Below are 24,639 nucleotides of genomic sequence, written 5' to 3' on the forward strand. Positions count from 1 at the left end.
CACTGTGACTCAGTCTGGACGAGAGCTGAGCAAAACCCAAGGACACACAGCATGTGTCGTAGAAACAGAGAGAAACACACAAAGGTGATGCTTCAAAACCTCTCTATCCGTGCTGCTGTTCAGATCACGTAATGAGCCCCACACGCAACCCTACAGCTGCTATGCGGAGGCGTCTAGTTTCGCAAATGGCAGGGTGACGGGTGCGGACACACTACAGACACGGACGCCATCTAAACTGAGGGATGCCACACAAAGGAAAAACACAAAGGGCACGGTTATCACCTTGAGTCATACTGAGGCAGCGGAGACGAGTAGCTGCAAAATAATTTAGAAAGCAAATGGGAGAAATTAATGTACGGTCATTAGAAGCAAGCAACAGACAATGTCAATGATGAGCAAATGGAGAAACCTCAGAAAACAGAACCACGGCACTTAGCATTTGTGGGACAGCCTGGGAGCAAGGTTTGCCTTGGGAGCTCAGAGTGCCGTCCTCAGGCCTGGCACCAGGGGTTTCGGTCCCAAGTGGGACTTCTCTGGCTGTCATTATGTGTGCTGTGTAAATGCCTGTTTCCAAGAGAAGCTAAAGAAAAGGGTCCTGATGTATTTATTAGTATCATGTGTATATATAATGCATATAACATATATACATGTATGTGTGTATACTTCCTGGGTATATGTGTATGTGTATACATATATATATATTATATATTTCCTGTGGGTGTGTATTTACATATGTGTATATATATTTCTTGTATATATATATATACACACATATATATATATTACCTGCATGTGTGTGTATATATATGTATATATATTTCTTGTGTGTATATATAATTCTCGTGTGTGTATATATGTGAATATATATTTCTTGTGTGTATATATGTATATATATACACATACATACATATATTTCCTGCGTGTGTATATATATATCTTGTATGTATGTATGTGTATGTATATATTTCCTGTGTGTATATGCTATGTATAACATATATACATATATGTGTGTGTATACTTCCCGTGTGTGTGTGTGTGTGTGTGTGTGTGTGTGTGTGTGTGTGTGTATTTCTTGTGTGTATGTGCCTGTGCCATAGTGCACTCCAATCCTCAGTTTCCACCCTATTTGAAGTAAGGTCTGTTGTTCACTACTGCAAACTCCAGGCTGGCTGGCCAGCCAGCTTCCAGGGATTCTCCAGTCTCTGTCTCCCATCTCTCTTCAGGGATGCTGGGATGACAGGCACTGCTGATGTGGCGGGCTTTACACAGGATTGTGTGGATCTGAGCTCCAGTTCTCATATTTGCCCGAGTGCTGTATCCACTAAGCTGTCTTCCCAGACCACTAGTTACCATTTTAACAATTGTTCTTCTCCATTGATATGGTTATCCATTATCTCACAAGTAAATTACCTATAAAGACTCCAGCATCTAAAAGAGCATTGATTACCGATCACTTGTCACAGTTGGCCACTATTCAGGCTTCTGATAGGAGACCGGGATGAGGAACTCTTTAATGTGGTTCTTATCAGCACATCTGGGGTACACAGATTGGCATGTGACATTTTAAAAGTAGATTTATTTATTTTTAAAGAGTCATTGTTTTCTAGTTATAATGTAACACAATGTAATTGCAACTTTACTTTGGGAATGCCAAAGGTGCCAAAAGTCAATTGGAAGCTTTCTAGTTTATAGTTCCTTTTTTTAAAAAAAATGGCATGGCATAAAACAAACCATCTATTAAACACGGGCTGATGCCGAACAATAGGAACTAGATACCAACAGCAGAGTCCTGTTTACAGGGGACACCGAATCAGTGAGGCAAATCAATAACACGGTTGATGTGTGTGTGTGTGTGTGTGTGTGTGTGTGTGTGTGTGTGCGCGTGCGCATGTGTGTAGTATGTAGATGCATGTTGTCATAGGTGGCTGAGCATGTTCCTGTGTGTATTTGCATGTAGAAGCTAGAGACCAACTTTGTGTGCTGTTTCCCCGGCCATGTTTATCTTGGTTTTTGGTTCAAGAGTCTCTCACTGACTTGGCATTTATCCGTTAGGCTGGGAGAGCTGGCCTGCAGACCCAGTGATCCGAGAGTCTGCACTGCCTCTCCAGCTCTGGGATTACACACAGTACTGGGGACTCAAACCCAGGTCCCCATACTCATATGGCAAGCACTTTACCAACTGAGCCACTTCCCGAGCTCTGTATTTAAGTTTTAGAGTGAAGAAAAAAATCAGATGCATATGGAGAAAAAAAGCCTCATTTGAGAAAAAAATTAAGAAAAATAACTTCGCGTTAAATCTTTTCCATTGAAAAGAAATGTTAAAGACTCAAAGACCACGACAGCCAGGAAATTTTGCTGTATCAACAATCAGTGGTTTTTCTGATGCTCCACTTTCAGGAATAAAACCAGACTTGTCCCCAAAATACTTTTGCATGATTTACAAATGCAAACCACACACTCACTGATGAGCATGTATTTCACAGGTGAATGTATTCGCAGGTACGAAGGTGTTCGATATGCACGGAACACTAAACAATAAATGCAGTGGAGTCTAATGGAATGAAGAGGAGCGACGTGCGGGCACTTACCCAGAATGCACAGGGCTGGAGACCAGGTTCACATTGTCCAGTGTGTCTGCTGCCCAACTGTAGTGTCTGAGGGAGTCGGAGTCAAACTCCCTCGTGAATGGAAGGTGCTGGAAAACAAAGCGGCTCATGACATCAACGATCCACACGGCACACTGGGCTTCTCTGACACACAAGACACGTCTGCATTTCTTCAGAAGTCCGGATAAACAGTTGATATAATAAATTTGGGAATCCTGCTCATGAGGTCTACACCAGGGTCTGCTTAGAACAACATTTTTTTTTCTTTTTTTTCGGAGCTGGGGACCGAACCCAGGGCCTTGTGCTTGCAAGTGCTCTACCACTGAGCTAAATCCCCAACCCCGAGAAGAACATTTTTAAAAAAAATCAATATAGTGTACCGATGAAATACTGCATGTGGAAATACTAAGAAAGCAGTCTGGTGTCGTCTGCATGATAAAGGAAACATTGAGAAATTAATTTACATGCTTTTCAGCAGTTCGATTCCGGCCCAAATTAATCCAACAAATTAAAATCTCTTCCCGCTTCTCAAAATACAATCCTGATGACTCTGATACCCATGGATCCTGTGGCTGACAACAGTCTCTCCCCCAGCAAGAAAGCCTGATTAGAACATAGACACTCTGAGGTATCAGGGGGCAGCGTGCACAGAGAGAGAAACGCCAGAGAGTCGGAGATCAGGAAGCTGGCACTTGACTGTCATGTTTACCTTGGGAATATTTGACCATTGCAATTGTAGACAGAATGAGTGTTTATGTCTACAGAGACAGCTGCTGAAGGAGACAAAGCCCACTAAGGTTTTGACAGACAGTTGGGCAGCCTCAAGCATGCTACATACGGTCTTCTTCAGACAGAAGCTGAACTGTGGGACCGTGCAGGGGGGAGGTGGAAAGCCTACCCAGAAAAATCCCACGGAGCTTGTGGGAGCTTGTCAACAGTTTCACGAGAAAGTAGATGAAGTCATAGAATGTATACTGGAAAATGGGCCCAAAGATCATGCCAGCATTTCAAACAGAGATTCAGGAGGCTCCAAAGTACTTCCCTCAGTGCAACAAAAACTTGATTGAATTAAAATGGCCATCCAGGGTAGGACTCATGGCTCAGTAGTAGAACAACTTCTATGCAAGCCTGCTGACCAGAGCTCAACGACTGGAACCCACATAAAAAGCAGGCTGCAATACACACATCTGTAATCCCGGCCTTCTCACAAAGAAATCAGAGGCAGAAAGAGGCTCCACATGTTCACATGTACACACGCAACACACACACACACACACACACCAAAAGAATATTAAAATTAAGAGGCCAAGAAAAAATATAAGAAATCAAAGATCAACACTAGAGGTTGAAATCCTGCTCTACAAACTGACCAACCAACACTTCTAGAAAGAAAGAAAGGAAGAAAGGAAGGAAGGAAGGAAGGAAAGAAAGAAGGAAATTGAAACAAGATAATAAAGAAACAACTCAAGGTCCTTTTCCAGATCTGAAGTTTGTGTTCTCAGAGTAAAAGGATCCACTGTGTGACAAGGAGTGAGAGACACCACTGTGCCCACGAAGCTGCATCCGCATGAAATTTCAGAACCTAGAGACAGAGATGGCCACACACCCCGTAGGGAACCAGGGTGTGTATGTATGTTGGGGAGGGGATTGTCAAACAACCATTTCACAAGGGTCCCCTAAGACTGTCAGCAAACACGGATATTTACATTACAATTCAACAGTAGCAAACTGACAGTTAGGAAGTAGCAACAAAAATAATTTCATGGTGTGTGTGGGGGGCTTGGTCACCACATGAACTGTATTAAGGGGTCTCGGCATAAGGAAGATTGAGAACCACTGCACCAGAGGATGGTCAGGGCCTCAAGGTCGTCTTTTGCTGTATAGTAAATGATTTTGAGCTGAAAACAAGTATCTTGCTGAGTGGAGATCACCGATTTGATTGGGCTGGCTGACGGCAAGCCTTCTGGATCTTTCCTCTTGACTCCCTCAGCACTGGGAATACAAGCGCGATGCCAAGCCTCACTCTTTATGTGGTTCTGGGGCTGGGGCTCAGGTTCTCACCACTTGCATGGCAAGCTACGTCCTCAGCCTTCGAAGACAACAGAGCTGACATTTAGAACAGATACTCCGTAGAGCAATTGGTTCTATGTACGTTAGGGTTTAGGCCCTAGGAAAATGAAAAAATGAATGAGGAATGTCTAGCACTGCGTTTAATAAGAGAAGACATATCATGTGTGTGTGTGTGTGTGTGTGTGTGTGTGTGTGTGTGTGTTAAGAATTTGATGAAGCTATGGCGGCAGTGGTTAAGAGCACTGGCTGTTCTTACAGAGGGCCCAGGTTTGATTCCCAACATCCACACAGGGGCTTGAAACTATCAGTAACTCTGGTTCCAGAGGCTCCGACACCCTCTTCTGGCCTCCCAAGACTCTGTACATATGTGGTACAGGTACTCACACTCAGGAACACACAGCTAACATAAACCTTAGAAACAAATAATCTTACACAACTGGACAGAACTGAGATTGACCTTGGAGAGCAATGAACCCCTGGAGAACCTCACTTTCAGTCTGGCCGTATCTACTAACCTCTTAGACCAGCTTTTAGAGATAACAGCAGCCAACAGTCAGAGAGGGACCAGGGACTGAATGCAAAGCCACTTTAGTATTTTTGGTGATGTAAGTGAGTCGGGGTGGGAGAATGGATCGCGGAGACAATTACAATTGTATATCTGAGGCCCTTCGGTTATTTTCCATTTGGACTTTTTTTTTTAGTCTGATAAATTAATAATCTTTCACCTCTTTGTTAATTACAGTAAATTATTTACCTTCCGTACTCTGAGAAACTTACTGGTGACATTAATAATTAAAACCAGGAATTATGCCACACAGAAAGGTATCCCACCACCATGTAATATTCACGAGGCGGGATGTGCCAACTTGCCAGGATCCTACACTCCCTTAGATCTGCTTCCTCTCCTCGCCTCTTGTAGCTCTGTCGCCCATCAGAGTCCAGTCACAACACAGCTGACCATCACCGGGGAGCCCGTGCTGACGTGCCTCTGAAAGGCAGCGTTTCAGTCCAATATTGGGTACCAGAATAATTTCTTCTCAGAGTCCGCTTTTCCCTTTCATGGAGGTTGGTTTACGAGTGGTTCTGAGTCTGAATAACTTAAATATGAGCCGCCAGAAAGTTCTTACAACGGGGGAAGTTTCCTCAGCAAAATACTAGCAACTCTGTCAAACCTGCGGTTTTATAGGCAGATCGCGAATTGGTAATTTCCTTTCCAACCGTCTCCACACACTTTGTACAGCTAGAGTTTCGGTAAAACTGAGCCGAGACATGCCAGCACCATTTCAGAATGTCCTCAGCACCTATGTGTAGGGACACCATGGCTCCAGCACAGCCTTAGCTCCAGCAAGAACCATGTAAAGGGCTAAGCTGAGCACCTGCTGGGTGACCACTAAACCGGAAGCAGTTGGCTGGGGATGCAGCCCAGTTGGCAGAGTCCTTGCCGAGCATGCGCGAAGCTCTGGGTCTGACCCCCCCCAGCACAATATACGTGACGTAACAGCACACACCTGTATAGGAGTTCAAGGTCAACCACAAACAGGAAGTGAGCCCCACGCTAGCAGGGGCCACATGAGCCTCGGCTTCTAGGTCTCATAGGACCAACGTGGTGCCAAATGAAAAAATTCAGCTTTGGGACTGAGCCACATATAGCTAGATTTGGCAACTCCTCTTGGCACCTCCTATGGGAGACCACCCTTGCTACTGCTAACTTATTGGAGGTGACACAAAGGTGACTGTGACCTTTCCAGGCCCAGTTTTCACAACATCTCTGGAAATGTGGGGTCATTATCTGAGCTTTTTGATTTCAGGAAAGGAGTTAGAAGGGACAGCTGGGGTCCAGCATCCACAGTCCTGTGCTAAGGCCTGCGTCTTCGAGTAGAAACAGCAACTCTTCTCACGACAGCATCTGCTGCTTCGAGGGTACTGACGACCCTATGGACACTCCTGGCCTTGGGCACAGAGGGCGCCTGTATTTAGGGGATTAGTTTGCATGCCCACTTGGTACAGACAAAGCCAACATCCAGCAACTGACCCCCAATGAGCTCAGGGGGACGCCTTTGCACTGTATCGTTTCCATGGCAACAGCCGCCAGCCTGTGGTCCTTGGCATGTTTCCCCATCTTCCCAGTGTCTTTGTCTTTCACTGGTTGATAAGAGACTTGGCAGGACTGTAAATCATGGCCTGGCACCAACGCCATATTACTGTAAAACTACAATGCGGCGTCTTTAAATGCGAAGTGCTGCCTACTCTCTCCAGAGGACTTTGATTAATGTGAGGTTATTTGTTCAAAGATGATGATTTATTGAGGGAAAGAACAAAACCCAAAACGTTTCAGTTTCAGGCCAACCCCTGGGACTTTCCAGACATTTCCACGGGATGTCGTACCAGCAGACAGCTCCCTTCAGTATTCGCACACATCTGACCAGAACCGAGGTCTGGTTTGTTCTCTCAAAAAGTGCTAACTTCTTAAAAGTTTTGTTTTGTTTCTGAGACAGATTCTTGCTCTGCAGCCAGAGCTGCTATGTCGGAAACGATATGGTCCAGGCTGGCTTCACACTCATGGCAATCCTCCTGCCTTAGCTTCCTGGGTGCTGGGATGACAGGAGTAAGTTATCCCCTTGGTTTCCGTCTTTTGAACAGTGCTCCGACAATCCATGGTACCTTAAGTGAAGACTGCCTACCTTAGGTTCTCCAAGTCCCCAGAACCTTATAGACCTTGATTACACTCATTTTACAGTTAAGGAAAGGGAGGCTCTCAGAGACTTAAAAAAAAAATCTGGCAACACAAAGTCATGGCTGGCACACAGTGGCAGGACAGTGCATTAAAAACTCCACACCAATTTCATAGGGACATTTGCTTCCTTGTCAAAGGGACCAACAACACATCATCATCATCTTCTTCATCTTCATCTTCGGACGTTATTACAATCACACACTGTTCAAGGGAGTCCAGAGCCTGACTAAATGATGAGGTCACTGTCTCCAAGAGCTTAATATTTTCCAAAAATAGTATCCCGGCCGCCCTCCACATCAGAGGAGAGTAGAGCGTAAGAACACACTGGCCTTATTAACCAGGACACACCCTGAAGCTCAGGTCTGGAAATAAACAGAACACGTCGGTCTTACAAACCAGGACACGCCCAGAAAGCCCAAATCTGGGAATAAATATTAAGTATAGAAGAAGGGGCAGGAAGAGGGGGGATAGAGAGAAGAAAGAAAGGAAGAGACGGATGAAGAGAGGGAGGAAAGGGGGGAGGGGAAGAAAAAGGAAGAAGAGAGATAGAGAGAGAGTGAGATCTAGTTGGCTGTATCGTCCAGTCACTCCCAAGTGCTGACTGTTAGCCCTCAGTGCCAGAAGTATATAGTGTATACTCCTAGTATATCCCAGACCCTAGTATAGTATATATTCCTGGTATAGACCAGCTGCTAGTGTATAACAGACCCGAGGTAGTGTAGGGTAGTCTAAGATTAGCTTTCTACCATACTGCCAGAGTGGGTATCAAGTCTCCTCTCCAGGACGGTTAGCTCTGCTACTCTGAGAGACCAGTGTCACCAGTGTCCAATGGGTCACCTAGCAACAGGCCACACCCAAAACTCAGGGCCTCTAATCTCAGGAAAGGCAAGTGTGATTTTCTGGGGGAGCAGCCAGATGAGGCCACTAAACCAATGCATGTCAAGGAGAGCCTCCTCCTCAAAGCAGACTAGACGGTGTCCAGCATGGGGGTGGGATGGGGGAAGCCATGAGGCTGTCTCTTTCCTCAAAGAACACAAGGACCAGGCCTTGAGCAGGGCTGGATACTCCACTTCACAGCAGCAATACAGGTCAAAATTTCCCTGTGCCTGTGTGTACGGTAGGGCAGGGAGTAGGTAATACTAATGTTCCGATTTCCCCGTGATCACGAGTAATGCTTTGAAAGGAGTGCATTGTTAAGCAAACCATTAACAAAGCTGGTTCTGGAGTTAGCACTTCGGAGGCTAGCCCTAGGGAGGTCAGTTTTACTTTACATCCTATCTACAGACTTCCTAAAGTTGTCAAACTCCGAGGATATACCAGGCCTGAGGTAGCAAAGGACAGTAGGATTAGCTTTCCACAACGCTGTTTTAAGTCTTACTCAGTACCTTCAGTGATCTGCTATGCCCTGAGACCGTTCCATTCTGAGCTTGGGGGGCGGAGAGGGGAGGGGCGGAGGAGAGAGAATGCTACCCTTAAAGCAGTGGTTCTCAGCTTTCCTAATGCTGTAATCCTTTAATACAGTTCCTCATGTTGTGGTGACCCCCCCCCCCAACCATGACGTTATCTCATTATTGCTTTGTAACTGTAATTTTGCTACTGTCATAAATTGTAATGTGATTACCTGACATGAGATCCCCGAGGGGGTCGTGACCCACAGGTTGAGAATGCGGCTCTAAAGTCTACAAACGTACAGATTTCCTCTCTGCTATAGGTTGCTGCTAAGGTCTCCACCCCATTCCAGCTTCCCTACTTCCAGTGGCTGGCCTACAGGGAGGGGAAACCAGGTGGTGGTGGTACATGCCTTTAACCCTACCACTCAGGAGGCAGAGACAGATCTAGCCTGGTCTATAGAGCAAGTTCCAGAGCTGCCAGGGCTACCCAGAGAAGCCCTACCTTGAAAAAACCCAAACCAAACCAAAAAAAAAAAATACCCAGGGGGGAAAAAAGTTATGGGGCTGGAGACATGGCCCAGTGGTTAAGAGCACTGACTATTTTTCCAGAGGATCCAGGTTCAATTCCTAGCACCCACATGACAGCTCACGGCGCTCTGTAACTCCAGTTCCAGGAGATCCAACACCCTCATACAGTCATATATGCTTTTAACACCAGCTCCAGGGGATCTGATGCCTCTGGCCTCTGTGGACACCCAAATGATGCACACGCATATACTTACACACAAACACACACCCCTAATTAAAAAATAAACCTTTAATCAAAGGCCCGGATTGATTATCTGATATCTGTCTCAGCTCATTTCTCTTAAACTTGGGAAGAATCATTATTTTTTGGGGGGACTCTGACCTGACACGAGCAGCTGAGGTGCATAGTTAACATACGAGAGCAGACCTGGTTTCCAGGTTCTCCCGGCATCCCTCAGTCCTTATATGGGACTTTGCAGTGGCTGGGCTACCCGTCTCTTAGAACCTCTTCTCTATATAATGCAGACATTTTGGTCTCTCCCTGTCTCTCTGCATTTCTGAATTTTCTCTCTCCCTCTGCAAACATGCTCTTTTTCTTCTTCTTCCCCTCTCTTCCTGCCCATGGCAACTCCCCTGACCTTGTCCCTTGGGAACATTGAACCTGCCCCAAAACAGCTTCCCAATAAGCCTGCCTTTATATATTTTAATTTGGCTTGGATGGACTCATTCCACTGGTGAAGAATAACATCAATTTTAAATTCATGGTAGCCTAATGCACCAAGGCATAAATAGCAGAAGAGCATTGCTCCTTACACTGACATAATGTTGCATCTCTCTGTGCGAACTTTAGGTCTGGGCACGCTCCAGATCATGGGGAAAGGGAGGGGAGAGCAACCACTGGTTTGAACAACATTGGCTAAGTGGAAACTGAGCCTACAGAGATTGCTCAGTTTAGAGCACTTGCCTTCCAAGTAGCAAGATGACAAAATAATCTGGTGTCAGGTGGAACCTCTCTCCTCCCCTCCCTCTCTCCCACTGCCCAGTGTGCTTCAAGATAGGCCCTACACTGGGTCAGGGTAACCTGGCTGCCTCAGAGGAGTCAGGACTTGAGCTCCAGGCACCCAACAGATGGAGGCTCAAGTCTCAGCTCTTCCCCAGCCCCAGGCTTCTGTTTGTAAAGTGCAGATAACACCTCTCTCAGCAGAGTGTGGTAGGCTTTGGCTGTAACCCAAGCACTCAGGAGGCAGAGACAGGTGTTAGAGGTGACCTAAGTTTGGCCCCTGAAGCCCATGTAGAAAGCCAGATACATCTGTACACATCTGTACACATCTGTATCCTGAGCCTTTCTGAGGCAGGACAGGAGGAGCAAAATTTCAGAGACGTGAGAAGGAAAAGGACCCAAAGCCTCCCCAAGCTCCAAAGAATCCCAGAATAATCAAGGTTGCCTGTAAACGACTGTGACATTGTTATTTTTTCATAGATATCATGTAGATGATGATTAGCAGTGGCTCAGGTAGGAGGCGTGGGTGTCTATGACCTTGGGCAGGAGGACTTCATCAGTTTCCCCAGATCGAGCCTGAGTCTCTCACACAAAAAGACTCCGGGTGGGTGGGTGAGCCTTTTTGCCCCACCAGCTGTGACCCTATCAGGTGCCCTCAGCAACCTCCCCGTGATAAGACAGTGCTGTCAAGTCCACTGCATCCTTCTTCTCGACTGTTGCTATGCAAATGATGAGCTTGGGCTCATACTCAACCCCGTGGTTAGGCCTGAATTTAACAACGTCTTCCATAAAATCGCCAGCTATGCTTCACAGGCTGGCTGGTCCTGACATTCTTCATGGTATCAATGTCCCCATTCCTGGTGTGGCTGGAACTCAGGTCCCTACAACTCTTGGGGAAACCTTCAGTCTAGCTTTGTCCCACCTCCTGTTTGCTCTCTGTTTTGTGTTTGCGGCTAAAGATGTGATTCCCCAGCTTTCAATTCCTGCCACCATGCCTGCTGACTGTGGCTTCCCCAACCCCTCTACCTCCTGCCCCATTGCCCCCAACCACCACAATGGGTTTTACTCTCTGAAACCTCGGAAAGCCAAACAAAACTCTTTATCGTTGCTTTTGTTCACAACGTTTTATCATAGCAATGGGAAAGACACTCACAGGGGTGGCTTGGGAGCATGAGAGGGGGAAGTAAGCACAAACAGCATGAAATCTTTTATGAAATGGAATCCTTCAGGGATGGTGGCTCATCCTATTATACCAGCCCAAGAAAGACAGAAAGGGGCAGGAAGATCCGAAGTTCAAGGTGGCTACACGGTGAGTTTATCTGGGTTATGTTGGTTCCTGCTTTAAAAACCAAAGCAAACAAAGGAACTGCAGAGGTGGACTCCATAAAAGGAAACCTGATTCAAGCCAAGGATGGTGGTGCATTCTCTAATCCTGTCCTCAAGAGGCTGAGGCAGGAGGATCTCAAACTCAGCCATTCTCAGGTGCCCAGTGATTTTGAGTCCAGCCTGCACAACATGAAAAGCAGGAACAGAACTGACCCAGGAATGTAAAAATCAGAGCAGGCCTTCTCTTCTCCCGAAAGCATTTCTTTTCCTGATATCAATGACTACTGCCTTCTAAGGCCTTTTCTCCCTTCTTTTTCTGGTACTGGGATTGAACTTAGGACCTAGAACATGCTAGGGATGTTCTTTACCATTGAGCTAAATCTTTGGCTTCTTTTTGCTTGTCATTTTGAAGACCAGGTTGACCTCAAACTTGTGATTTCCCTGCCTCAGCCTCCCCAGTAGCTGGGATGACAAGTGTGTGCTGCCATGCCCTGCTAAAGCTTACACTGAGGCTAGAATTTAAGCTATAATGAAGCATGGTTCATTTAGACTTCCAAATCTGATTGATTTCTATCTAATTTAGCTGTGTCCAACAGAAGAAGGTTAACCAAGGCCGGCCTGAAAGCCGAGCCGTCAGCACGTCACCTCTAACTAACCCCACAGACTTAAACTCATAATGCCAGCCTCTCTGCCTTAAAACAGACCCGTAATCTTACCGAGCCATCTTTGTGAGGTGTTGAATGGATTCCCCAGGTACTGCTGGCCAAGCACTTCCAGGAAGAAAGCAGTGTATTAAATATCACCAGGCCAGGTGCTTATCTCCCTGGGGACTATCTAGCAAATCTTTCCTTTGAAGCTGACTCTCTTCTGCCACTATGTCCCTTTTCTGAGTCCCACTTAGAGGCTGCATAAGCAGAAGAAATAGCAGAGTTAGCAAGTATGGTGGGAGAGGGGTTCGCTGCAGCGAGACACAGAAGAAGCAAGCCTGTAAGCTTTTCCTCCTGTTGATGAAATGATTGGCGTAGCACCATTGAGACTGGGTTTCTCTATGTAGACTGGGCTATCCTGAACTCGCTTTGTAGACCAGGCTGGCTTCCAACTCAGATCTGCCTACCTTTGGCTCTCCGGTGCTGGGATGAAAGTCACGTGCTACCACCACTTGGTGAAAATGTCAAGGTTTTGAGAAAGCAAGCGCACTTTGTGCTGGAGGACCCTCCAGTTTGCATATTATGGGCTAAGACATCAAATAGTCCAGTAGCCCATAATGCATCATATGACACACAAATCATAATAGTCTCAAAAAAAACCAAAACAAAAAAAAAAACCCCAAAAACCCCAAAAACAAACAAACAAACAAACAAAAACCCTAAATTTAATCTCAGGTTGTGAGATCCCGGAGAGAGTGCCAGGCTGGAAGACGTGACCAATGCCTGCACACCTGTGACAGCCTCCAACAGTGTTTGCAGAATCATCTCCACAGTCAGCGTTCAGGCAGGCAACTGATTAGAAAGCACTTTAGTTAATCCTTGAAAACAGGTTACTATTGGAAGGTCTGCCCTGCATCCTTAGGCAAACAAAAGTCATGAGGGCAAAATGTGGACTGATGTGGATATGATATTATTGTACACTGTGTAAAGATTATCCTTGCATTATTCAAATGCTGGTTTCTGTGCCCCCATGCCTCGTTATAATTATTATTCTGAGAGTCTCTCAGTGTTGTGTAAACATTGTTCCCCAATTTTTCCCTGATTGGTCAATAAAGAAGCTGATCAGCCAGTGATTGAGCAGGGGAGGGAGGGAATAGGGGTAGCTTCCTCCCAGCCTGGGGAGGGGCAGGAAAAGAGAGAAAGTGGGGATTTAGCCAGAGGAGAGGGCTCAGGAGACACCAGAAGAAAACAGTTGGAGCAGAAAAAAAAGCCAGTATCTTGGGGATTTTGGCCGGGAGGTAGCCAGATTATTTTAGAGGATTAAAATAGATTAATACTGCTCAGTTTTTGTGCCTTAAAGCTGTTAAATAGTCCCGCATCACTCATTTGGGAGCTCACTGGGTTGAGAGAAAACTACAATGTTTATGAAATCAAAGCTAACAGGCTAAAAAAAAAATGAAGTTTGCAGTAGGAAGGCAATCCAAGCAGTGAAGGGGGAGGGGCATCTGTTGGGGGCGGAGCATCTGTCCCACTTCTCTCTTCACACTGTCCCTAATTGGGCAGAAGTGCAAGGGATGCTCACTTCTTTATAGCTATTCTCTTAAAGGATTGAAAGCTCAGCTTACCTTCCTTTTATTTTGCTAAAGTTCGATCAATCTATTCCAAGACAGGAAGCCTGGAATAATAGATGCCAGGAGCCTTCCAGTGTTGCTATGGACACTTGGGTGTTTACATCAGATTCCCTTGCCACCTGCAGCTGGAATATGAGTAAAGACAGGGACCCAGAGTCCACTTGGGACATGGGCAGGTTGAATGGCATCACTGGTGTCAGTGAACATCTCAGTGGTTCTTGCTGCAGGTAGGTTGCATCTAGCCCGTCTAGTGTTCTACTCCCAGAGACCTTGGTGGTCGTCATCTGTATGGTTCAGCCTATTTCTCCAAAGGCTAGAAGTGCCTGTGAGAGGGCTCAGTGGGTAACAAAGCTTGCAACCAGGCCTGGCAACCCAAGCTGTCCCCTAACCTCTACATGTATGCACAACATGCTTGCACATGCACATGTACGCACGCACACACACACCTTTTATAAAGGCCTATGCAAATTTGAGTCTTACTAGGTTGGCTCCAATTTCACTATTTTGGGGGTTAGGGGGTGACAGGGAAGCATTTGCTGTTAAGGCTCACATGGGTGAGCACGTGGAGGGTACGTGCACAAGGCTCCAATTTTACTTTTTTTTGGAGGGGGCGGATAAGCATTTGCTGTTAAGGCTCCCTGCAAGAGGAAAAATCCCGATAGCCATATTTGGGTCTCGTCCTCAGAGGGGAGAAGGAGATTCTATTCCTTAAAGTGATCTGACAGAGAAGTGGGTAAGGCAGGCAGAATCCGCCATCAGAGTCTGCCACTGCTGTTCACAGGAGTGTAAGCAGAAACCCAGCCAAAGGTCAAATATTTCCATTCCTCCCATGGTGCTTAACTTGCCTGCCATAAGCCTCAGCTCTTCACATTTCATACCTGTTGCCGGATGTTATACGTTATTCCTTTTGAAAGTGCATTATTAAAAATTGTTAGAAATGAGAACCATGGGCATTCCTGTGCGGAACAGTGGGCCAGAGAGACACGTGACAGCCGTGGAAGTGACCTGAGAACAGGTCTCAGATCTCTGGGCTCCTTCCTGGCCTTTCCCCCATCGAGCACGGGTGATGGATACTGCAGTTGCTGAAGAGAGGCAGCCGGGATGGCAGTGACTCTGCCATTCCAAGTTGTGCCCACAGGGGTGAGTTAGTCCAGTCATGTGGACTCAGCCTTTAATGAGGCCAAGACATCATCTCCCATGGCTGATGTGAAGGACGGGTAAACTAAGGCTGCCAAGAAGCGTAGAACAATTGCAGGTGCTCAGGGGACCACGGTTACTATCGCCATGAATATCCTCGACACTTAAGGTGCAGGGAGGGCGAATTCCATTCTTTGTAGAAGCCTGGGGATGGCCAATGCGGACTATGTGCGGTCATTTCATAAGCCACACTTAAGAGAGCTGCTCTCAATAACTCTAACAGAAGAAATGGCAATACCCACTGATTTCCTTTAAGACAGCCAGGCTTCCTTTGAGGCTCCTCCTCCTCCCTTCTCTTCATTAACATCTATTTAGAAAGACACATCTATACATGTATGAGCACATATGACATACAGTATGTGTGGAGGTCACAGGGCAGCTTGCAGGAGTCTGTTTTCTACTTCTGCCATGTGAGTTCTGGGGGATTGAATGTAGGTCAGCAGGTCAGCAGGCCTGGTGGCATGAGCTACCTTTACCCACTGAACTGTCTCCCCAACTCTTCCTGCTTGGCTGTTCTGCTATAGGATCTCACGGACCTGGGCTGGCCTTGAACTCCCTGTTGCAGTAAAGGATGCCTTTGAATTCCTGCCTTCACCTCTCAGGGGCTATGCCACCATGCCTAGGTTTATGTAGCACTGGGGACTAAACCCAGGGCCCATGAATGCTAGCTAGGCACTTGGACCAACTGGGGCTACATCCAGCCTGGGACACAGATGCCACTCCAAGACAACCTGACACACGGGGCTTAAAAACAAATACACTAGGGGTTGGGGATTTAGCTCAGTGGTAGAGCGCTTGCCTAATAAGCGCAAGGCCCTGGGTTCTGTCCCCAGTTCCGAAAAAAAGAAAAAGAAAGAAAAAAAAACCCCAAATACACTAAATGATGACATCCAGGATTCCTGCCCCACCCAATTCTCTCATCTTCGGATGCCCAAGTCCATGACATAAGATTGCAGAATCATCACCATCAAATCTACACATACCCTCCCATACACTTAGACCACTCCTGGACATGTACAGTACCAACTGCAGTTACTACAGTCACATTGCTTTATACAGGGAGCAATGACAGAGGTCAGCACATGCTCGGCACTGATGCGATCCGAGTCAGGGGTGTGGTGTGGAGGAGCATGGGGCAGAGACAACGGGCTGCAGTCAGAGATGTCCTGACCAGTGTTTCCTAGCTAGATGGACATCTGAAAATCACCTCTGGAGCTTTAGAAACTCACCCCTTCTCACTCCCATCCCCCAACCTCCATGCTTAATGGGCAAGTCTCTCTGTGGACATCTTTTGTTTAGAAAAGAACCGTAAGGGATTCGTTTGTGCACCTGCAGTTAAGACCTCTGAGTCAGCGGCATGCAATACAATTCAACTCACAGGTACATTGAAATTCCCATGCCTGGTCCTGCCCAGGCCAACTGAGTCAGGGACTGAGCCATCCTGGCGTTAAAAGTTCTCACGGGTGGGAAAACTGTCTGGAAGGAGCTGACAGATGAAGTTACCATTCTACTCCTATGCCCAAATGGGGCTCACGGATGACTATGGGGCATCGCTGAAAGGGAATGATGGGGAAAGAAGGAAGTGGTTCACAGACTGACCGTGACTGAGACCTGGTAGGGGTGGACAGGGATGCTAACCTCTCGTGTCCCCTCAGGCTCTGGCATCCACGTGTCTTTACTCAGCCCGAGATCCTGGGATGGCACAGTATGACTGCTAATGTTAAATGTCAACTTGACTGATCAAGAATTGATGGGGATGGGCCTCGAGCAATGACTGGGAGGCCGAGGCTATCTTGACTCAATTAGTTAATGTGGGAAGATGCATCTTAATTAAGGTTAATTGTGGGTAGGACCATTTCCTAGGGCAGGGACCCAGGACCTTGCTTGTCAGTGGAGAACGTGCATCTTGTACTAGCAACACTGACTGCACTCAGTGACCGACCATGGAAGCAGTGAGATCAGCTGCTTCAAAGCTTTGACTTTCCTGCAAGGACAGACAGACTGGACAGACTTTGTCCTGAACTGTAGCCTAAAATCAATCCTTAAGTTGTTATTGTCAGGCCATTTCGCGAAAGCAACAGGAAAAGAAGCTAAGATCTTGGGGTTAGGGGGTGGAGGCCCAGGCTGATCACCTTGTATCTCAACTGTACGTTAATTATGGTTAATGTACAAACAGATTAGTCAGCAGGATGATGAAGCAGAGGCCATTCTCAGAGAGGGCAGGGCCTGCTCTGTAGAAGAAAGCTCACAGAGTTCATTTGTGTCCATTCCCTACCCTGAATTTGTCAGAGCAATTCTGGCTGGACAGTGATGTGTAGCTTTGAACCTAAAAGCAAGCCAGAGACCAGTAGTTTTGGGAATGCTTAACGTTCAAAATATATGCCATGCTTCCCAACTCAACGGCACCCCGGAGAAGGGATCTTGTGAAATCTGTAAGCACAGATATAAGGGGGAAAGACAGACTACCCGTTGTCTTTGTATTGTCTGTGTGTGTGGGTGCATTCCCTGTGTGCATGCATGTGTACCGCTGGTGTGCCAGGCTCCTGGGAGACCTGAAGGTGGCACTGGAGGCACTGGGACTGAACTTACAGACGTTGTGAGCCATCATGTGGGTAGTAGGGATTGGAGCTGGGTCCTCAGCAAAAGCATCCAGTGCTTTTTTTTTTTTTTTTTTTCTCTTCTTTTTTTCGGAGCTGGGGACCGAACCCAGGGCCTTGCGCTTGCTAGGCAAGCGCTCTACCACTGAGCTAAATCCCCAACCCCACAGCCAGTGCTTTTAATAGCTGAACCTTCTATCCAGCCCCAGACCCTTCATTTTTGATAGAAGGCACCCAAGACCTTCAGCAAACATTTCTTCTTAGGCTCTCCCAGGGCAACAGGAGGTACTTTTCTGCCATTTGCTCTTCCCAGAATCTCCTGCTTCTCTCATCCTCCACAGTTAACACACCTTCTCAAAATTTTGTTTCTCTCTTTTAAAAGTTAAAGGTGTTCATACGAACAAAGTGGAAAATAAAAAAAAAAAAAGCTACATGGAATAGCCAGATACTGTGGCACCCAAATCCAACAGTCACCGTTTGGAAAGCCTGAACAGAGGGGAAGTAGTCGGGTAGATAGCTCCATGGATGAATGGTGGCCATGTGCAATGCCAGCACTTGGAAGGCAGAGACAAGTGTCCCTGGAACAAGTAGACAAGCCAGACTAGTGATATTAGTTAGCTCTGGTTCCAAGAGGGACTCTGGGTCAATGACTAAGGAGGAGAGTAATCAAGAAAGACAGACGATACCGACTTCAGACCTCTGTAAGTACATGTGTGTGCGCGTGTGTGGACGGACACACACACACACACACACACACACACACACACACACACACAGGTTCATATATTTGAATGCTGGGTCCACTGATGGTAGGACTACTTGAGAAGAATTAGGATTGGGGGTATGGCCTTGTTGGAAGAAGGTGTGACTGGGGGTAGGTAGCTTTGCGATTCTGCTTGTGGATCAGATTTAAGCCCTCAGTTGCTGCTCCAGCACCATGCCTGCCTGCCTGGCACCATGCTCTCAGCCATGATGCATAATGCTCCAATACCATTAGAGAACAGATATTTACATTGTGATTCATAATAGTAGCCAAACTACAGTTATGAGGTAGCAATGAAAATAATTTTAAGATTGGCGGTCACCACATCATCCAGTCTATTAAGGGGTTGCACTGTTAGGAAGGTTGAGAGCCACTGCCATAGCTTTTTCTAAGACTGAAGATGCTAACGACCTCCATCTTTCCACAGATCATTAGTCCTAAGTCCGCCCTGTCTGGGTAACAGCTACCAACCAAGCCAGGGACGCAAGGAACATGGAGAACACTTAGTTTTGATTTCTACTTTGATTCTGATGTGGTCATTGAGGTTTCAAAAACCCATGCCAGGTCTAGTGTCTGTCTGTCTGTCTGTCTGCCTGCCTGCCTGCCTGCCATGTCTAGTGTCTGTCTCTCTCTCTCTCTCTCTCTCTCTCTCTCTCTCTCTCTCTCTCTCTCTCTCTCTCTCTCTCTCTCTCTCTCTCTCTCTCCTGCTTGTGGATCAGCCTGTAAGCTCTCAACTACTGCTCCAGGACCATGTCTGCCGCCATGATGCCAGCCATGATGGTCATGGACTAACTCTCTGAAAACGGACGCAAATTCTCAATCACATGCTTCCTTTTATAAGTTGCCTTGGCCATGGTGTCTCTCCACAGATATGGTGTGGTGCTGATGGCGGGGGGGGGGGGGGGATCTCAATTTCACACCTTTGCTCTGAAACAAACAGCTAGTAAGAAATGACGGCCATACATAGTTCTGCTTAATGAGGAGTCCACAATGGGTCTTGTGTGAGTTTTGTGGGGTTCCATTAAAACCCAGAGAATGACATCAGTATATTGTCTAACACCTCATGTAACTGGAAACATGCAAAAACCAGGGTGAGCATAGTAGGCCCTTTAGAAAGTCTCTGTCAACAACTGGTGACACCAGGCACCCAGGAGAGCCTAGTCAATTACTAGTTTATTACCACAGGCTGTCTCGGACTTACGCCCACCTAAAACCCATGACATAGGCCACACCTAAAATCATTATACAAAGGTTATTTTTCCTTCATGTTGGACACTCAAAAGCCTCTGTACTTCCCTTTGGAAGACCTGCTCATTAGGAACACTCTAGCCAGTGTAATGTGGCGGTCACTGCAGGTCATTGTGAAGTACGACACACACCCGTGGGTATGACATGGGCATGCCCAGACACGTGGGCGTAACCCGAGGGCTGACCACCTATTGCTGAACTCTAGCTTGGGTGTGGGTGGCTGTCATCACCTTACGTTGTCAGATACCACAAGCTACTTCAGGTTGGTTTATGGTCTGCACAGGTCACTGGGACCCCACGGTGATCATTCAAACCAGGCACTGTGTGTATCTCCACATTTTTCTAGAACTATTCTCGAGCCATGTGCAGCAGGACTGTGTTCCTGGGTCTTCTTATAGCAGGCACGACCCAGTCAACCAGAAAACCAGAAAGAAGAAACTAAACAAGCAATGAACGAGCCCACAGAGATTCTGGGACAACGGGAAACACCACCACGGCTTGGGAAGCCCTGAACTGAGTAGATCCAAAGGAGGACTGATGTAACCTATGACAGCTTGTCATATACTTCCAGTGGACATGCACACTTCACCTGGGCACCATTCGCATGAATAGAGTTGGCCGACTGAACAGCAAACGCATTTGAGTTAGAGACAAGAAAGGTATAGGTGTCCTTTCTAAGAGGCCACAAGTTTCCCTCTGTGGGATATGGGGGGTGGTGGGGAGGGGGGACTGCTTGCAAAAGAGAGAGCCATTTCAGATTATGGTACAGCTAATGGTTTTCTTTAACTGGCTAGTACTTGCAAATCTACAAACACTAAATCAAAAGTAGCATAGATGTATAGATATATATATATAGATAGATACATATAGACATAGATGATATACATATATAAATGAAGATATAGACTATAGATATGGTTATATAGATTATGTAGATATATAGATTAGATATAGACTGTATAGATTAGCAATAGATGATATAGATATGGATGAGGATATAGAGACAGGGACAGACACTTAGACACCGACATCGACATCTGCTGTTGCTATGGGACTGAGCGCTTACCTGCTCTTTGGATGGCACCAGAAGCTCCTCGATCATCATGCTGTCCCGCGCATAGGAGCTTCTGTTCAGGGTGTAGGACCTATCCGAACTGAAGGAGCGAAGGCTGTTGTATTTACAGTCACCCATTCGATGGTGGGAGGTGACGATGAGATGCGAGAAAATAAAGGCATGCAACTTTAAGAACAGGCAAGATGGCTAAAAATACCAACAAATGTGCTTTTTTTTTTTCCTTCAAGGTATCAAAATTAAATTCTTTAGGTGGACTGAATTTCACAACTGAGATTTTAAAATGTGGCCAATTTGATCAAATCTGAGATGGTGACTTCGGTGACTATGGCACTGAACCAGCACGGTGTTGGAGAGCCTGTCTGATAGCACTAGTTTCTTTCTTTTTTTAATGATTATTTATTTTATATGCATTGGTGTTTTGCCTGCATGTTTGTCTGCGTGAAGATGCCAGATCCCCCAGAACTGGAGGAACAGACAGCTGTGAGCCGCCATGTGGTTGCTGGGAATTGAACCCACGTCCTCTGGAAGAGTAGCCAGTGCTCTTAACCACTGAGCCATCTCTCTGGCCCCAACGAGAGTGCTTCTTAGGAGGAGGGCTTTGTTAGAGGTGCCTCTTCCAGTCCAAGTCCGCTGCTTTTCACACATAGCTGGAACTATGTCTGCTGAGGTGGGGTGAGTGAGTGGATCGTTGACTATCAGCTATGGCCTTGCATACTAAGAGCTTTGGTTGTAGCTGTCTCTCAGGGACGCTTTCAAGACGGGAAATAGAAACGTAGCCACATGCGTTTGTTGGTCATGTTCCCTCATTCCCTGTATTCATATCCTGGTTTTTCCTTGGTTTGACTTCTTTTTTCTTTCTTCCTTCTTTCTTTCTCTTCCTCCTTTCTTTCTTTCTTTCTTTTCCTTCCTTCCTTCCTTCCTTCCTTTCTTTCTTTCTTTCTTTCTTTCTTTCTTTCTTTCTTTCTTGCTATTTATTCTTTCTAGACACTTCCATTGACTGTCTTTAAATTTCCAGGGTGCAGCCCACACTCTGCCTGTATGGACCCTTAAACTAAAAGCCAGTAGATTATGAGGATATGGGGAGATGATCTAAAATATTATCTTGGTTAAGGCGACATATATCTACCTAAGTCCCGCGAAGCAGGGTTACCACTAATCTGGCTCTTCCGGTAATGGCTTTCTCATGATCCTCTGGGGAGAACGAGGATGGTGGCTTAGAGAAACAGCTCGAGTTTCCACTCACGCTACCCTACTTAACTGGCAGGCTTTCAGAAAAGGATATCCTGTCACCTCTTTGTGACGAGCTTTCCCATCTGACCATTCATGAAGCAGAGCTTCAGGACGGGAAAGCACTGAGGTGAAGCCTAGACTTGACTCCCAGCCATGAATATCTCCAACTATCTTGGGGTCCTCATTGGTATAGGGAATGAGGGCCATGGGACATTAGTAGCTTGCTTCTAATATTGCCCACTTAACTGATAAACTGGGTCTAAGCTAGAGTCTTGGCATCGTCGCCACCGCCCGTTGACCCAGTCAGATTTTGGCATCATCTTTGTCTTGTGCGCATGCGCACACGGGAAGCGAGAAAAGCCTAGAATAGGGATTGCGTGCCCCCTTGGCACAGAGGGATTTCTCTCCCCTGCTAGTGCCTGCTAGCTGAAGTATCACCAGCCATCACACATATCATTCTAAGGGCTGCACAGAGGCTGGGTCGTTGCTCCAGGACTAGAGTCTCAGCTCTCTCCGAATCTCATGCTCATGGTTCTGACTCAGAACTAACGTTCATTCCAAGGCCGTTACCAAACATGCTTAGCAAATATGTACTGACTGTGTCCAGCACCATCCAGGCATAGAGGCGCTTCCCCAGCAAGCTGCCCCGCTGCCCTGTCATGCCGATCACGTGACCAAGCTTCCTTTCTCATCTTTGTTTCTTCCTTTTGCTCCTCTTTCTAGACCCTTAGCTCCCCTTCAACACAGCAGACACTTCTCTTGAGCGCTTCCTTTCAACATGGTCCTTCTATTTTCTAAACCCCACATTTCTTCAAATCAGGACCGGCATTCCATGATGCATCAGAGGTGGACCGTAGCTGTATCCTATCTAGGCAAACATTTAAAAGCTTTTAAGATGGCTTACATCATTGCGATCCTTTCGGCTTTCAAACCTAAGATTTGTGGATTCTTCACCTCCCTGTTTGTCCGTGAGTGGCAGCTGCAGGTCAGAGCTCAGACTTGGTCCTTGCCACAGAACTGCTTCAAGTTGTGATTGCTAATGATCATCCCAGACCTGCTTTGATCGGGCAGATAGAACCCAAGAAACCTATCAAGCGTTAAGCCAAGGCCCTGATTCACCACACAGGACCTCAGGACCAGAAAAATGTTGACTATTTACACAAAGACGTCTAGAAAGCTTTAGGTTGATTTGTTGTTATTTTGATTTGCTTTTTCAAGACAGGGCTTCTTACTTAGCCTTCCCTGGCTGACCTGGAAGTTGCTCTGTAGACCAGGCTAGCCTCAAACTCAGAGGAGTTTGGAGGCAGGGGCTAAAGGTGTGCACAGTCACCACGCATGCGCCTTGCAGTTGTTTTTTTAAACTAAGGTCAGAGAGATTATTTGTAGCCATCGTTGTAACTTAAGTGTTAGATGCAGGACCAGTTAGAACACCATGCTTCCTTGGGCAAAAAACGTTATTAGGATGTCTAGGACAGCTCAAACAAGCAGCCACCAGCGAACAGACTTTTTCTTTAGAACCAACAGACCCCTTTCACTTGGGTCAGGCATTCTACAAAACTTGTTAAGGAAGGAGCATTTCTTAAGTATCCATTCACTACTGTATAGGTAAAATTCCTTTTCATAAATTTGAATTTTTTTCCTTTCCCAAGAATAACTGATTCCCTAAAACCAAAAAAAAAGTTTGGTTTTTTTTTTGTTTGTTTGTTTATTTTTTAAAAAAGCACATTGCAGGCCAGCACAGCACAGCACAGCACAAATGCCCCCAAACAAAAAACAAAGGAACAAAATATGGCAATCTGGGCTGGGGACAGGCAGAGGAACACTACAAAAGCGGCACATTTCTTACCTTATCTTGGGACTATTTTAAAGTATTTTTAGGGAAAAAACAAACGTAAAACCAGGAGAAACAGAATGTAAAAATAAAATAAAATCAGACAGGGGGAAAAAGAAAAAAAAACACAAATGTTATAGTTGAATGAATCATACAGTGGATGTCCTTTTAAATGTTACACTCAGAATAACTGACTTGATAATGCTCTAACGATATGCTTTAGAAACATTAAATTATTGTTTAAAAGAGATAGCTATACGCTATACACACACGCCATGAGAAATATTTGCCTCTGACCACAACATGCATCACCAATGTGAAAAAACATGGCGTCTGCGTAACACTGATCGGTAATGGCTTAGTCAAAATCAGAGGCAGGAAATCCTTAAAATTATCTTAAGACAGGAAAAAAAAATCACAAGAGGCAATACTAGGGTTTCAGAGCTCACTGGAAGCAAATGGCTAGAATTTTCTAGCAAGGAAGGAGAAAGAGGCTTGCTGTGGGAGCATAAATGGTACCCAATTCTATATAAAAGGCAAAATCGAGATGCTTGAAGGGCCCAGATGTTTTCCTTATAACTTTTCAGAATCTGTGATTGAAATATTGCACATTTTAAAAGTCCCCTCCCCCTTCTCTTCTTGTGGTGACACCTGTTCCAATCAGATCTGCAAACCTTTTAGGAATGTATCTATAAAGAAACGCTTCTATTAGCTCAGGTTGAGATTCTGAAGAAAAGGCCAGCAGTATCTACACTGGTTTCACTA

The 24,639-nt window shown here is 46.0% G+C and overlaps 1 protein-coding gene across 52 annotated transcripts in view; it reads right to left on the bottom strand.

The window, feature by feature from the left end:
• Ank3 (ankyrin 3) overlaps positions 1-24,639 on the bottom strand; it is a 624,211-nt gene that overhangs the window by 75,966 nt on the left and 523,606 nt on the right. For 32 of the 52 annotated variants that reach the window (XM_087597726.1, XM_087597706.1, XM_087597716.1 and 29 more), the window contains 2 exon segments: positions 20,805-20,907; positions 2,589-2,695 (listed from right to left, as the gene is read on the bottom strand). In XM_087597726.1, coding sequence (XP_087453852.1) covers positions 2,589-2,695; positions 20,805-20,907 — 210 coding nt within the window. 52 annotated transcript variants of the gene reach the window in all.

The sequence above is a fragment of the Rattus norvegicus genome, chromosome 20 (assembly GCF_021556685.1).
Source record: "Rattus norvegicus strain SHRSP/BbbUtx chromosome 20, alternate assembly SHRSP_T2T, whole genome shotgun sequence".
NCBI classification, from domain to species: domain Eukaryota; kingdom Metazoa; phylum Chordata; class Mammalia; order Rodentia; family Muridae; genus Rattus; species Rattus norvegicus.